This window comes from Ceratotherium simum, chromosome 4, assembly GCF_057802395.1.
Source record: "Ceratotherium simum simum isolate JZ-2026a chromosome 4, ASM5780239v1, whole genome shotgun sequence".
Lineage (NCBI taxonomy): Eukaryota > Metazoa > Chordata > Mammalia > Perissodactyla > Rhinocerotidae > Ceratotherium > Ceratotherium simum.
In genome coordinates this window covers 62281975-62298234 of record NC_141903.1, presented here as the reverse complement: position 1 = coordinate 62298234, position 16260 = coordinate 62281975, and the positions used below count along the sequence as shown (strand labels likewise).

The window sequence follows — 16260 nt, the reverse complement described above, 5'->3', positions numbered from 1 at the left end:
AATTATTCCAAAATAATATGAACATTAACATGTCTGCCAAAAGAGGAATTTTGATTAATTTTAGTAAAATGGTAAAGAGTTAAGTTCCTATTTAGTTATTTTTTTGACTCAATTTTCTAGTTTCCAATGAGGTTTCTTTATTATAAGTTGTTACTACGTATCTGTGGGAAATATATTTGAATTCCAGAAGATTGTGTTAAATGTGTAGTCTTGTATACTAAACTAAAGCCCAACCTCAGGCCTTGTGTTTCCCAGTACGTTTTTTAGAATTTAAAGTCAGAATGTGGGACCGGCCCTGTCGCATAGCGGTTAAGTGTGCGTGCTCCGCTGCTGGCGGCCCGGGTTCGGTTCCCAGGCGTGCACTGACGCATGGCTTGTCAGGCCATGCTGTGGCAGCATCCCACATAAAGTAGAGGAAGATTGGCACGGATGTTAGCTTATGGCCAGTCTTGCTCAGCAAAAAGAGGAGGATTGGCATAGATGTTACCTCAGGGCTGATCTTCCTCACACACACAAAAATAAAGTCAGAATGTGTTTAGCTTTTACAATGAGTTATGCATAAGATCTCTTAATTGAAGAATGGTAATTCTCTACGTGGAAAAAAGTGATTCTCTTGAATTTGTGGGATATGAGTCAGCAAACTACAGCTGGGCCAAATCCAACTTGCCATCTATTTTGTGCAGTCTGTGAGCTAAGAATGCTGTTTACATTTTTAAATGGTTCAACACAAATCAAAAGAAGAAGTATATTTTGTGACACATGAAAATTATATGAAATGTAAACAGCAGAGTACATAAATAAAGTTTTATTGGGACACGGTCACACTCATTCATTTACCTGTTGTCTATGGGTGATTTCCTGCTACAATGGTAGAGCTGAGCATTTGTGACAGAGACCACATATGGCATTCTCATCACTTCACACAGCTGCTTGGTGCACGACAGATCACAGTGACACAGTTGAAATTCAACAGCATTTTGAGTGCCCCAAAACACTGTACTACAGTATTTTATTTACTTTTTATCAGTCCATGCCTATCATGTCAAAACAAGAAAAGAAGAGAAAATGGATTTTTAATGTCACACTTTTAAGACATGGTGGAGTGTGGATTATTTTGTTATTGAATTAGATGGCAAAGCTTTGTGTTTATTATGCAGTGACACTATAGCTGTACTAAAATAATACAAAATATGTTGACATTACCAGACTAAACACTCATCTCAAATATTACCAACTCCCAGGAGAGCACTAGTCAGAAAAATTAGAAAATTTAAAATGAAATACCTCATAACAGCAGACTTTTTTCAGAAAAACAAAATGTGAAAATGGGGATGCAACCAAAATAAGTTTCTAAGTGGCTCATTTGTTAGCCAAGCAAGGAAAGCCATTTACCAGTGGTGAATTAATTAAATAGTGTTTTGCTGCAGTAACTGAAGAAATATATCCAGAGAAAGTAAACTTGTTTATGACTGTTAGTCTTTCAGTGAGAACATTTGCTTGAAGAGTTGATAACACTGGGAGTTACATCATTAGTTAATTAAAAAAGCAAGACAAATGATTTCAAGTGGTTTTCCCTGGCTCTTGATGAGTCAACAGTGTGATCAAAACTGCGCAGTTGTTCATTTGAGGAGTCAAAGCCAAGACTGAAGTGACTGAAGAATTCCTCTCTAAGAATAGCTTGTATGGATCAGCTACGGACAAGAATATTTTCAAAGAAGTTGAGAAAACACTAATCCAGTACAAACTGAAGTGGAATATATTAAGATGTGTTACAACTTATGGTGTTAAAAATATGTGTGGATCAGAGAGAGGCTTAGTTGAACAAATTTACAAAGCTTGTGAAAGTGTTAGATGTTTAAATCCTATGGTTATTCATTGTATTGTTCATCAGAAGGCACTTTGTGGAAAAATATTTGAATCTAATCATATGTTATTGAACCAATAATGTCAACAGTGACCTTCATTTGCTCTCATGGACTTGACCATTGTCAATTCCATGAATTTTTGTCAGAAATTTAAACTGAATATCCTGACTTGCCTTCACATATGACTTTGATGATTTAGAAGTGGTAAAGTTTTATTGTGATTTTTTTGAGCTCAGAGCCAAGATTGAAATTTTTCTAAATAATCAGAATTTCGCTCAACCACTGTTATTGAGCACTGAGTTCTGAAAGCTTTGGAAATTAACTTGTGCTGAAGACTAGATAATTTTCCTAATGAATTCAACCTAAAATTACAAGGTAATACAGTACTTATATGTAGAACTTATACTGCAGTAAAGTTGTTTAGATGACAACTAGTGTTAGTTGAATCCCAGGTAATGTCAGGCTGTTTTACATATAGTCATGTGCTGCATAATGACGTTTTGGTCAACAATGGACTGCATATATAACAGTGGTCCCAGAAGATTAGTACCTTATAGCCTAAGTTTGTAGTAGATTTGTGTAAGTACTCTGTATGATGTTTGCACAATGGCAAAATCACCTAACGACACATTTCTCAAAATGTATCCCTGTCGTTAAGCGACACACGACTGCTTCCTGTGCTGTCAAACATTAAAACATGAAGTAAGATTACCATTCCTACAAAATTTGTAACTGATCTATTTTATGAGCTCAAACTGCATTTCCAGCGGTGAATTTTGGACTGCAGTGCAAATATTTTGACATTTCAAAATCCATTTAGCTGTGCAATTGAGGATTTCCTATTGAATTTTTAGTTAGAGGTAATGAATCTGCAATGTAATGACTTACTAAAAAGCATGCAATATAATTTTGTAAATGCCTGCTAAGCAATAAATATACTCAAGTAAAATCATATGCTCATGGGTTGATATTGGCATTTGTGAGTACCCATCTGTGTGAAAAAATATTTTCAAAGATGAAATAAATAAAATCTCATAATTTATTTAATTTAGTTATTTAGATATCTCCATTAATCAGTGAACATTTACAGTTGATTTTGATGATAAATACTAACTTCAAACTTCAATGAAGGGAGATGTTATCACCCTCAAAAGATTTCTATCCTTCTCATTAGTAGACTGGTGTTACAATAAATGGTACCCAATTATTATTGTATTTTGAATTTGTCAATAAAATCTTTGTGAATATTTGTTTTTTCTTTTGTTATATTAATACCTATATAATATTCTTGATTTTGCCTCTTAGTGGCAAAGCCTAAAATATTTGCTCTCTAGACCTTTGCAGAAAATGTTTACTGACTCCTATTGTAGGAAATGGCACCAGTTTAACCCAATAGAGTATCTGAATCAACCTTATCAATCAATGGAATAACAAATAGTGCAATACTCTCATGTCTTAAGCAGGACTTTGATTTTATCAAGTCTGTTTTTGGCTATTCTCATTTACAGTCAACTCAAGTTTAGTCTTTGGTTGAACATATACTACAATTATGTCAGGCTCTATGTTAGAGGAATGCTTTTTGAGTGAGTGAGTTGGAAAGATTTGGAAATATGTAAGATATTAGGAGACAGATTACATGTTAGAAGGGCAATTTGATTAAGGGAAACAAGGAAGTTGCGTAGAAGGCAGCTGGATTTGTTGGATTGGAGGTGGATTAGGTTGTGTATTAGGGATGAATATTTTTAACAGAAGCTCATAACTTTTGCCTGGTTGATTAGGAGCTATCTTCTATTTAATCTTGAGAAAAGCTAATAAAGGTTTGTGTCATGGTATAGGTCAGCCAAAAATTGCTATTCTGCTGCAATTGTATTGTAAGCAAGAGATTTCAAGAAATGGTTTATTTCTTCAATTTATGTTGCAGTAATAGATAAAGAAAAAGAGATGTCCGAAAAGTTACTTCAGGCGACTGTAACCCTTATTCCATTTGCATTTTTATTAACCCAAATGTCACAATTGATGTGACAGTATTGGAAATTTATGATTTATAAGTTTTTAGAAAGTTGAGTCTCTGTAAGAGTACTGTAAGATTTAGATAATGATAGCAAATGGTTTGAGAATATAAAAAGTATTGTACGAGTATTGAAAACTTATTATCCACAATAATTGTTTTAGGCTTTTGTTAAATACAATTGAATCTTTAAAAATTATCTAACTAATGCATGCAGATGATAAAATCTGCAAATATTCTGAAAGGTTATACAATGAAAAAGTTCTCCCTCTTTTTGGAGTCTCCATTTTTACCTTCTAGTGTTAATTTAGGAAAATGTTTATGTATCTTTCCAGAATGTATATACAAGCACATCAATGTATATAAATTGTTTTCTTTACTTAAGTGGGGTTATTCTATGTATACTGTTTTGTGTCACCCTCTTTTCTTAACATGTAAGAAATCTTCTTAAGGGTACAGGGTTTTACTGCTTTCTTGTAACATAATTTAATTTAGTTATTTGTTGATGGACACGGTATTTCCAGTTTTTTCCTATTTCTGGGAGTGGATGCAGGTTTTGTGGAGCCTGAAGCTTATAAAATTGCCGAGGGGGCATCTAAAAGAAAAACCACACACATTTACAAATATAGAATTAAGTACAGAGCCTTGGAAGGTGTCATGCAAGTGAGGCGCCTGAAGGTTATGTGTTACTAGCATGATAGTAAGTCCACCTTTGGTTATTGTGATTAGAAGTAGTGCCACAGTAAACATCCTTGTCTTTACATCTTTGTGTACTTGTTGAAGCTTATATTAGATAAATTCTGTGAAGTGGAATTACTGAGGTAGAGGATATTAGTTGTTAAGATCATGGGCTTAGGAGATAAGCTGTCTGGGCTCTAATACCAAGTCTTCCACTTATGAGCTCTTTGGACAAGATCCCTAACCTTTTTGTGCCTCAGTTCCTAATATGATGATGGAAATAATAATAGTGTTATAAGAATGATATGAATTTGTACTTATTTATAAAATGTTTAAAACTGTGCTTGATACTCTGTAAATATATTTTGTCAGTTTTGTGAGTTTTTTTTAGGCAGTGTCATTTTATGACATTTAAATGTTTTGCATCATAATTATTTAAGTATACCATGATATATATATTATAAATTTAAAGAATAAGCCATTTGAACTGTATTATATTTATGTACAAAATATATAACAATGACATCATGGTGAATAGTGCTTTGAAATTTGCAAACTATTCTTGCATTTATTATGTCTTCTGTACATAAACTGTAATTACTAAAATGTTTCTCTTTTCACTTAATCCACCCCACTCTGGGTTTTTTTTAGGGTGATAGTGGTAAAAAAGGGAAAATATTTTCACAGTATAATTCCATTTTTCTAAATTGTTGGTCTTTTCTACTTTGAATTTGCAATCGTGGATCTGTAGAGATTTAGAAATATTAAGAAATTTTGACTTCAAAGACTTGCCTTTACTCAATTTTTTTGTTTGAGAAGACTTTGCATAAAGCTCAGTTATGCTTTATTTGTGCTAATGCTGTCGAAATATTAAAGCCTCAAGAAGAGGTGCTATTTTCTTAACGTGATCAGGAGCTAGAAAAAGTAGAGGAAACTAATATTATTCTTTTCCCTCCATCTCCTCGTTTCCTTATTCTCGTCTCCTTTTTTTCTTCCTCAAGCCTTCAGTGCGAAACCTAACAGTAGTAAATTCTAGCTAACAGAACAGACCTGCCAGGGAACAGAAGTGTTGTTAACTCTTTTAGGCCTTTGCTTGAACTAACAATGCCTTTCCAGCCCTTTAGGGTATCAAGTAAGCTGGTGGTAGTTTTCTTTCTCTGGGTTAAAGTTGTTTTAGCACAAATCAGGAATTTGAATAGAGAAAAAAACATAACTGCCACCTCACTGTTCTCACAAATGAACTGACGTGTGTACTTAAAAAATTTAGCATGTAAAAAACCTCAAATTTAATTCCTCTTTGAAAGCTTAAGTGATATTTTTCAGGAGGCTGAATGACTACTAAAGGAAGTAGAAAGTATTACCAGATTTGGATTTTAGTATACTTTGCAAGAATTGCCACAGGCTGTGGATTTCTGAGGAATGGGATGAGGAGTCTAAGGTGGTTTAGACTTGCCCGTTGTAGCAGTGGATCAGGACTCTGGCTTTCACCTCATTCTTCCCTTTCTACCCTGTTTCAGAGGAAAAATAGCGGGTAAAAAGACGGCAGCACTGCAGTTAACTTGGGTAACTATGATGTTCAGTACAATCAAATGTCTTCCCTTGAATTTTTCCAAATGATAAATATGAAGAAATCAATAAAATTTCTAATTTTTTGCTTCTTTTTACATTGTGGTGATATTACTAGTGTTATGTCACATCAAATCAACATGAACATGTGTGTGTCTATAGACGTGCTTACACTTTTACTTGCACCAACGATAATAAAGAAATACAAGCTTATATCAATTTCTCATGGAACTGAAAATTTTCACATTTTCAAAAAGTTAAAGTTCTTAGAAGTAACATTGTTGTGAAGGGAAAAGCAACTTTTAATTATGAGTGGCTCCTTTATTTTTAGTGTAGCATGTTTGCAATATTTCTTTATTTTACTTGTTGTTAATTGTGAATAACAAATAAAGAATAAAAATATAACCTGTTGAGTTTTATTTAAAATATATTCAATCCTCTCTGCCTTAGGAGCAACATCCTTTTTTGCACCCAATTTTAACAAAATATTCTTTAAAAAAAAGTAGAAGACAAAATTTAAATCTACTTTTCAGAAAATCTTTCTTATGAAACTAATAAAATTGGTTAATAATATAAAGTCACATTTATAGGGAATATGCTATGCTTCAAAATCTGTGCTAGAAACTTAAAAAATATGAATCATAGTCACAGGGACACTTTAGGTTAGGTGTTAAATTCCTTTCCATTTTATTGCAGGAGGAAATGGAAGTTTAGAAAAAAGTGAAGTAAGTATTGAACCCAAGGGTATCTGGTTATAGAGCTGGTATCTGTTACACCAGAGTAAGGTATTTTACAAAATGCAGTAGAGATGTAGAGTTATAAACACAAATACTTCTCTTACTCTGATGTGGTAAGGTACAATGATTAGCTTGATGATACAATTTTTACTTGAAAGAAGTCAGCCCTGTACTAATGACTCTCATATACAGACCTAAAGATTCCCTTAAGGTACCACTACAGTAATGGTTTATTTATTTTTAATTTTTTAATTGACTAAATTTGACGTGTAACATTGTGTAAGTTTAAGATGTGTAACGTGTTACTTTACCTTTATATGATTGCCAGTGTAGCAGTGTTTATCACATTACATAATTATAGTACAATACTATTGTCTATATTCATTATACCGTGGATTATATCTCTATGGCTTATATACTACTTGTTACAAGTTTGTGCCCTTAAGCACCATCACTCTTATCCACCCTCTCACCCCCCTACCCTGCCCTTGTTAACCACCATTTTACTTTCTGTTTTTTATAGGTTTAACTTTTTTATATTCCACGTGTAAGTGATATCATGTAGTACTTGTCTTTCTGTCTAACATCTCACTTAGCATAATGTGCTCAATATATGTCAATGTTGTCGCAAATGGAAGGATATCTTCCTTTCTCATGGCTGAGTAATATTCCATTGTTTATATGTACCACATCTTTTTTTTCCATTCATCTGTTGATGGAGTTTTGGGTTATTTCCATATCTTGGCTATTGTGAATGATGCTGGGATAAACAGGAGAGTGCATATATCTCGTCGAAATCCTGTTTTCATTTCCTTTGGTTACATACCCAGAAGTGGAATTACTGGATTGTTGGACCAATTTACATTCCCACCAACCGTGTTTAATAATTCCCTTTTCACCACATCCTCGCCAACGCCTGTTGTCTCTTGTCTTCTTGATGATAGCCATTCTCACAGATGTGAGGGGATATCTCATTGTGATTTAGATTTGCATTTCCCTGATGATTAGTGATTTTGAGCATCTTTTCACGTGTCTCTTGGCCATTTGATGTCCTCTTGGGAGAAATGTCTACTTAGTTCTTCTGGCCATTTTTTAATTAGATGTTTTGTTTTTTTGTTATTGAGTTGACTGAGTTCTTTATATATTTTGGTTATTAACCCCTCATCTGTTAAATGGTTTGCAAAATTTTTCTCCCATTTTGTAGGTTCTTTTCATTTTATTAATTGTTTCTTTTGTTGTGCAGAAGCTTTTGAGTTTGATGTAGTCCCTTTTGTTGATTTTTCTTTTATTGTTTGTGCTTTTTGGCATCATGCCCAAAAAAATTATTGCAAAGGCCAATATTGATGAGGTTTTTCCTTACGGTTTCTTCTAGGAGATTTACGGTATCGGGTCTTATGTTTAAGTCTTTGATCCATTTCAAGTTAATTTTTGTGAGTGGTGTGTGATAGGGGTCCAAGTTCATTGTTCTGCATGTGTTTCTCCAGTTTTCCCAGCACAATTTGTTGAAGACACTGTCCTTTCTCCATTGGGTATTCTTGGCTCTCTTTTCGAATATTAGTTGACCATATATGCCGGGGTTTAATTCTGGGCTCTCTATTCTGTTCCATTGGTTGATGGTCTGCTTTTGCTGGCACTATACTTTTTTTATTATTATGTCTTTGTAATATAGTTTGCAGTCTGGAAGTGTGATACCTGCAACTTTGTTCTTTTTCTTCAGAATTGCTTTGGTTATTTGGGGTCTTTTGTGGTTCCACACAAATTTTAGGATTGTTTCTTTTATTTCTGTGAAGAATGCCTTTGGTATTTTGATGGGAATTGCATTGAATCTGTAGATGGCTTTGGATAGTATGGCCATTTTAACAATATTAATTCTTTTGATCTGTGAACATGGGATGTCTTTCCATTTGCTTGTATCTTTGATTTCTTTTAGCAAAGTTTTGTAGTTTTCATTGTACAGATCTTTCACTTCCTTGGTTAAATTTATTCCTAAGAATTTTATTGTTTTGGATGCTGTTGTGAATGGGATGGTTTTCTTTATTTCTTTTTCATGTGTTTCATCATTAGTGTAAAGGAATTCAATTGATTTCTGTATGTTGATTTTGTATACTGCTACTATACTGAAATCATTGATTAATTCCAACAGTATTTTGACTGATTCATTGGGATTTTCTATATATAGGATTATATCATTAGCAAATAATGACAGTTTTACTTCTTCCTTCCAATTTGGATGCCTTTTATTTCTTTGTCTTGCCTAATTACTCTAGCTAGGACTTCCAGTACTGTATTGAATAGGAATGGTGAGAGTAGGCATCCTTGCCCTGTTTCTGATCTTTGAGGAACCACTTTTAATTTCTGTCCATTGAGTATAAGGTTACCTGTGGATTTCCTGTATGTGGCCTTTATTATGTTGAGGTATGTTCCTTCTAGACTTAGTCTGTTAAGAGTTTTTATCCTGAAAGGATGTTATACTTTGTCAAATGCTTTTTCTGTGACTATTGAGATGATCATGTGATTTTTATCTTTCATTTTGTTGATGTTATAGTACATTTATTGATTTGTGTATGTTGAACCATTCTTACATCCCAAGTATAAACCCCACTTGGTCGTGGTGTATAATTCTTTTAATGTGTTCTTGAATTTGATTTGCTAATATTTTGTTGAGAATTTTTGCATTTACATTCGTCAGGGATATTGGTCTATAGTTTTCTTGTGGTATCCTTGTCTGGTTTTGGTATCAGAGTAATGCTGGCCTCGTAGAATGAGTTTGGAAGTGTTCTCTCCTCCTTGATACTTTGGAAGAGTTTGAGGAGGATTGGTGTTAATTCTTCTTTTGAATGTTTGGTAGAATTCTCCAGTGAAGCTGTCTGGTTCTGGAGATTTCTGTGTTGGGAATTTTTTGATTACTGATTCAATATCTTTACTCATTATTGGTCTGTTCAGATTTTCTATTTCTTTCTGATTCAATCTTGGTAGGTTGTATGTTTCTAGAAGTGTATCCATTTCCTCTAGGTTATGTAATGTGTTGGCATGTAATTGTTCATAGTAATCTCTAATGATTCTATGTATTTCTGTAGTATCAGTTATAATGTCTCCTCTTTCATTTCTAGTTTTATTTCTTTGAGTGTTCTCTCTTTTTTGCTTAGTTTAGCTAAAGGTTTGTCAATTTTGTTTATCTTTTTGAAAAAGCAGCTGTTAGTTTTATTGATCTTTTCTATTGTTTTTCTTTCCTTTTTTTTTTTTTTTTTGTGAGGAAGATCAGCCCTGAGCTAACATCCACGCCAACCCCTTTTTTGCTGAGGAAGACTGGCCCTGAGCTAACATCCGTGCCCATCTTCCTCCACTTTATGTGTAACGCTGCCACAGCATGGCCTGACAAGCGGTGTGTTGGTGTGTGCCCGGGATACAAACCCAGGCCGTCAGCAGCGGAGCGTGTGCACCCATCCGCTACACCGTGGGGCCGGCCCCTCTATTGTTTTTCTAGTCTCTATTTCATTTATTTCCATGCTGATCCTTATTATTTCTTTCCTTCTGCCAGCCTTGGGCATAGTTCGTTCTCCTTTTTCTAGTTCCTTGAGGTGTAAAGTTACTTTTGTTGTTTATTTGAAATCTTTCTAATTTCTTAATATATATGTTTATTGCTATAAACTTTCCTCTCTGAACTGCTTTTGCTGCATCCCACAATATTTGATGTATTGTGTTTTCATTTGTTTTGAGATAATTTTTTATGTTCTTTTTGATTTCTTCTTGACCCAATAGTTGTTTAGAAGTGTGTTGTTTAGTTTCCACATATTCACAGATCTTCTCATTTTCCTCTTGTTGATTTCTAATTTCATACCATTGTGGTCAGAGAAGATAGTTGGTATGATTTCAGTCTTCTGAAATATTTTGGAATCTCAGTCTCTTTGGTAAAGTACTCCTTCTGTTCGTTAATTTTATTCCTGAAATCATTGTATTACCTTTCTGAATTTTCTTATAGCTCGTTGAATTTCTTCATAACAACTATTTTAAATTCTTTACAAGTCATGTTACAATATTCTAGGCTTTGGTTTCTGTTGCCTGGAAAATTGTCATTTTCTTTTCGTGATAATGTATTACTGTGATTTTTCATGGTGTTTAATGAAAAGTGTGTCTGCTATCACATTTGATGTAGGCAAAGCTTTGTTTACTTTGATTCTAACAGTTCTAGAAGTTTGTAGTTAGGAACTTTGCTTTTGTTTTCCAGAAGGTGGTGTTATAGCACAAGTTTTTGGTTTCTCTTACTGGGGCTGACTCACCGCTAACGTTGGGACTGCACGCATAAAAAACAAGTAAAGGGTGACAGCAGAGTTGGGGGAGGTGTGTACCTAGCACTTGGAGCTTTGGGTGTGCCCATGGCCCAGTAAGAGGGTCCTCAAATAGGGCAGTCCCAGAGGTCTGTGAGTCCACTTACCTCCCGGGGCAGACAGCAGGAGACACTTTGCTTCAGTTCTCTTTGTCTGCCTACCTCCCTTTCCTTTCCCTCCCTCCAATCACTGTGGTCTCTTCTCAGAGACAGCAGCTGTTCCCTTCAGCTGCAGCATGTATGGCCAGGCAGACCCCACTCACTGCCTTCACCCTCCGCCTCCTCTGCCAGAAAAGTTGTGCTGGCTCACTGCCAAACTGCCACCTTCTCTGCCATCACTACCTCTGCTGCTGCTGGCTCCACTGCCACTTCTCTCGCTCTGCTGCCTCTTCTGCAGTCCAATCTACCCATTTTTGGGTGCACAGCTGGATGGATCTCTTGAATGTCCTGGTATGCTGTGCAGAGGTGCTTTTTTTTTTTTTTTTTTTTTGGTTATGGATGTTTGATTAGTTGTAAACCAAAGGAGAAAGAAAAAAGGAATGACTTGTGTTGCCATGATGCTGATGTGTAGTCCCAGTAGTGGTTTATATATGTGTGTAGCTTCAGAATTAGTTGATGAAAGTTGTAAATTATGCTATTCCCACATTGAGATAGCTCTTTGGTTTCACTGTCTAGATAATTCAGTATGATAGGAATCAGGAGAGTCTTGGGAGTTATTAGGGAATTTCAGAAAAAGCTTTAACATCTGGGCTTCTAGTGCGAAAAATAGGACATAGAGAACTGAGTTGAACACGTACTGTGTGTGAGACATTGTGCTATGTGTAAGGGATAAACTGTGAATAATAAGCCACAGTTTGGTGGGACTATGTATTTCAGGATGGAGTGGAGGATATGGTACAGTGAGAAGAATTGAGAAGAAACTAGGGAATGGAAACAGTAATAGTCAAAGAGAGGAAAGAAGAAGAAGAAAAGAGAGGGTTGGAAGAAAAAAGGTCGATGTCTCTTCTACTAGAATGTAAGTTTCCTGAAGCCAGCTTATTTATCGTTGTATCCGTAGGGTCTAGCAGAGTGCCTGACACAAGGAATGTGCTTAGTAAACACTTGATTAAATGAGTGAATGAAGAATTGAGAAGAGAGGTGAATGGAAAGTTAAGCAGGAATAGAAGAAGGAAATAAGTGAAAGGTATAGAAGAGAGAAGTAACAGAACAGAGGAGAGAAGAAAGTGGTAAAGAGAGGGAAAGTGCTTTCCACCAAATTCGGCTTTGATGTAACATGGCCAAGGCAGTGGTGAGAAGCTAGTCTTTACTGTTACCTCTAGACTGGGGTGACGGAAGGTGGTTGGGACGGTTCTGAGGTCCTGTGTTCCAGATTTTCATGACAATTAAATGAGATTGTAAATAAGGCAGAGTTTTATAAGCAGCAAAGCATTATGTGTGAGTGTTATTTACTTATTTATTTATAATTGTTTAATAAGTAATTTGAAACCAGAAGTTGAAATGTAGCTTTCTTGAGAATGACCTCTAATTTTAATATATAGTAATGTTTTCTTTATCTAGTAGTCAGGATGTGAACTATTCCATGTAATTGAATCTTCCAGATAACTGAAGCTCATATTATTATCAAATTCAAAAACATCAATTTTACTAGATTTGATGTAAATCTCTTATTAATAAATATATGTATATTCTGAAAGAAAGATATTGATCTTAACTTAAGCTTTCTCTTATAATTCTGGATCATTATTATAAACATCATTGATTATGTTTTGCTGTAACATAGTAGTGCCCTCAGAAACCTTGTGAGATTTATTTTGTTGCTTAACCCTAAACAAAGATGAAATAGTCTGGATTGCTATATTTCAAGTTCTTTTGATTATGTCACCTAGTTTTTCTGCCTCTTTCATCTCTATTACCTATTATTTAATAATTAAAAAATTAAATTAATTCTTGTTATAAGAGATTCAAATAATGTAGATAAATATAGAGTAAAATACGATAGGGTTGTTTGGCCTTAAATCACCCCTATTCCAATCCCACACCCCTCAGAGTGTTGATGAAAGCTTGGTTTGTAGTAATCTGGTTCTTCTCCTGTGCATTCACATACAAACACATACATAAATATATACGTATTATATTAGTCTACTCTGGCTGCCATAACAAAATACCATATACTGGTGGATTAAACCAGTATAATTTATTTCTCACAGTTCTGGAGGTTAGAAGTTCTAGGTCAAGGTGCTGGCCAGTTCAGTTCCTGGTGAGACTCTCTTACTGGCTTGTAGACTGCTGACTTCTTCTTATGTACTCACATGACCTCTTTGTATGTGCTTGGGGAGAGAGAGAGAGCGCATGAGTATCTCAGTAAACTCTCTCTGGTATCTTTTCTTATAAGGGCACTAATCTCATCTAATCCTAATTATCTCCCAGAGGCCCCATCTCCAAATACCATCACATTGGGGATTAGGGCTTCAACATATGAATTTTGAGGGGATACAGTTCAGTCCATGGCACATATATACATACATACATTTATTTTAATATAAATGAAACCATATATATTCTTTTGCATCATACTTTTTAATTAAAAAAGAATGTCTTAGAAGAATCTTATATGTGTGCATCTCATTTTTTTAGTGATTGTATGCTATTCTGTATCTTAAATGGATTAAAATTTATCCGGCCTTTCCCCTGTTGATGGACATTTACATGTTTTCTATTTTTTATTTTATAAACAATCTTGCCACAAACATCTTCTTAGGGACAAATTTTGTGTGCATTGTAAAGTATTTTGGTAAAACAGATTTTTAGATGATCAAAGAATATTCTAATTTGAAGTTTGAGAGACAATTCCAAGTTGACCTCTGAAAAATTTATGACAATTGTATGTGTATGTTTCTATTTTTTTTTTAATAGTATTGAGAATACTGGATATTTTCACTCTTTTTTATACTTGTCAGTTTTAGCAGGTGAAAAATAACTTAGTGTTTATTTAAGTTGCTGACATTTAATTGAGTCAGGTTGTAAATATTTCCATGTGCTTATTGATCATTTGAATTTTTTCTTGATGAACTTCCAATTGTGTTCTTTGTCCATTTTCATATTAGGCTGTCTTTTTTCTATGAGTTTTTCTGCATTAAAAATCCTTTTACTTGTAATTTGCACTGTGAATATTTCTTCATAATTTGTCTTTTGCTTTTGACTTTATCGTCTCTCTAACTTTAAATATATTTAAATTTTCATAGACTTGGAGTATTTAATATTTTCTTTTGTGTATTTTGGGTTTCATGTCTTGCTTGATAAGGCTGAAGATAAAAATTTTAGTGTGATATGATTGCTATGTGTGTTTTTGTGGTAGAAATATTTCTATTCAGGGCCAAATGCATTTTATGCAACCATAAATTATCCGGTCTATGAGTACATATTAATTTTGTGTATTTAATTATCTTCAAATCTATATAGAAAATACCCCTAAAGCATTATTATAATATGTGAAAATAGAAATAGCTTACTATCAATTTAACTTGCCATACAACTAAGCCTCACTTTCTTTTCTTTAAAATAAGGGTAATAGTATCTATCTTATGGGTTGTTGAGAGAATTAAATGAGATACAATGTGCAAATAATATTAGATACCATTTACTCCATATCTACTAAATACTAGTCATTATATATACATTAGTTCATTTGACCCTCAAAACAATGCTTTGAAGCAGGTATTACGGTACCCAGATTACAAATGAGAAAATAGATTCAATGAGCTTAAGTAACTTGCCTGAAATCCCAGATAAAAAGTGGGAAAGCCAGAATGTAAATACATGTTTGTCTGAAAACAAAAACCATGGTGTATTCACTATACACTCTTCCTGGGATATGACAGGTATTTATTTACTTCAGTCCTTTCCTCCTCTTTTTTCTGTTTCTGTTTCTTTTTTTCCTATTTGATGAATAAGACTCTCTAGAACAGCACTGCCCAACTGTACTTACTGTGATTATTGAAATGTTACTTTCTTTTCTGCACTGTCCAATAAAGTAGCCACATGTGTCTGTCCAGCACTTGAAATGTGGTTAATACAACCAAGGAACTGAAATTTTAGCTACTGTTTTGGACATTGCAACCCTTGTGTGTGTGTAAACTAAGTATAATTAACATATTGGTTGATAATGAGGAAACTGTTCATTCCAGGTTGAAAACTTTAGCAGAGGAACTCATGCAGACGCAGCAGATGCTTTTAAATAAGGAGGAGGCTGTCCTGGAACTAGAGAAAAGAATTGAGGAATCTTCTAAGACCTATGAAAAGAAGTCTGAGTGAGTAAAACAAAAATAATTTGAAGAAAGAAAGTGTAATTGATGTTGTTTTACAGAAATACTTCAGGTACATGGTGTCATGGCTGTAAAATTTCTAGAACCTGAAATTTCATTTTAAGTATAAAACTTTGCATAGTTGAGTTACTTTACAGGCCTCTAGAAAAGTGACTTTGTGTTTTTGTCTATATAGTATACTGATCCTATGTCTCCATGTTTTAACAGTTTGAACTATTTTCCAACAAATTCTGTTAAAAGCTGTCTTGACTTCTCCTCATTAATGTCCACCAGATTCACTGTGAATTCCTTGTTAAGAAAGTGGCAGGCTGGTATTTTCTAGAAATTGGCTTCTACTGTGTTAGAAGGAAGCAAGCAAACTTAGAAAATAGCAGTCGGTTTCACTTATAAAAATCCTTCTGAGATTTGCTGTGGTGTTGTTATCTTACTATTGTTTTTCTTGCTGATTTCTGGATCTGTAAATATTTACCTGAATCTTCTGACTTTACTTATCTTGGCATACTTTTGTTTTTACTAATTTCATTAATTATGTTTTCTACTGTTTTAAGATTTAAATTTTGATCGAAAATTTAAAATTACTAATCTGACTTTGATCATTGTTTGCATCTCAACAGGGTTACACTCCAGCAATGTGGTTTCTCTAATCCTGGCTAGACCATATAAATTTCACATTCTCACATACTCTCACAACTGGCTTGATTTATCAAGACTTTCAAGGAAACTGTGATGTGTAGCTTTTCTCTGGCCTATACTTACTCTT

General features: G+C 34.2%; 1 protein-coding gene across 12 annotated transcripts in view; it reads left to right on the top strand.

Moving 5' to 3' along the window:
* FER (FER tyrosine kinase) overlaps positions 1-16260 on the top strand; it is a 461529-nt gene that overhangs the window by 126094 nt on the left and 319175 nt on the right. For all 12 annotated transcript variants that reach the window (XM_087429943.1, XM_087429938.1, XM_087429940.1 and 9 more), the window contains one exon: positions 15363-15485. In XM_087429943.1, the coding sequence (XP_087286069.1) occupies positions 15363-15485 (123 nt within the window). The remainder of the gene's footprint in view (positions 1-15362; positions 15486-16260) is intronic.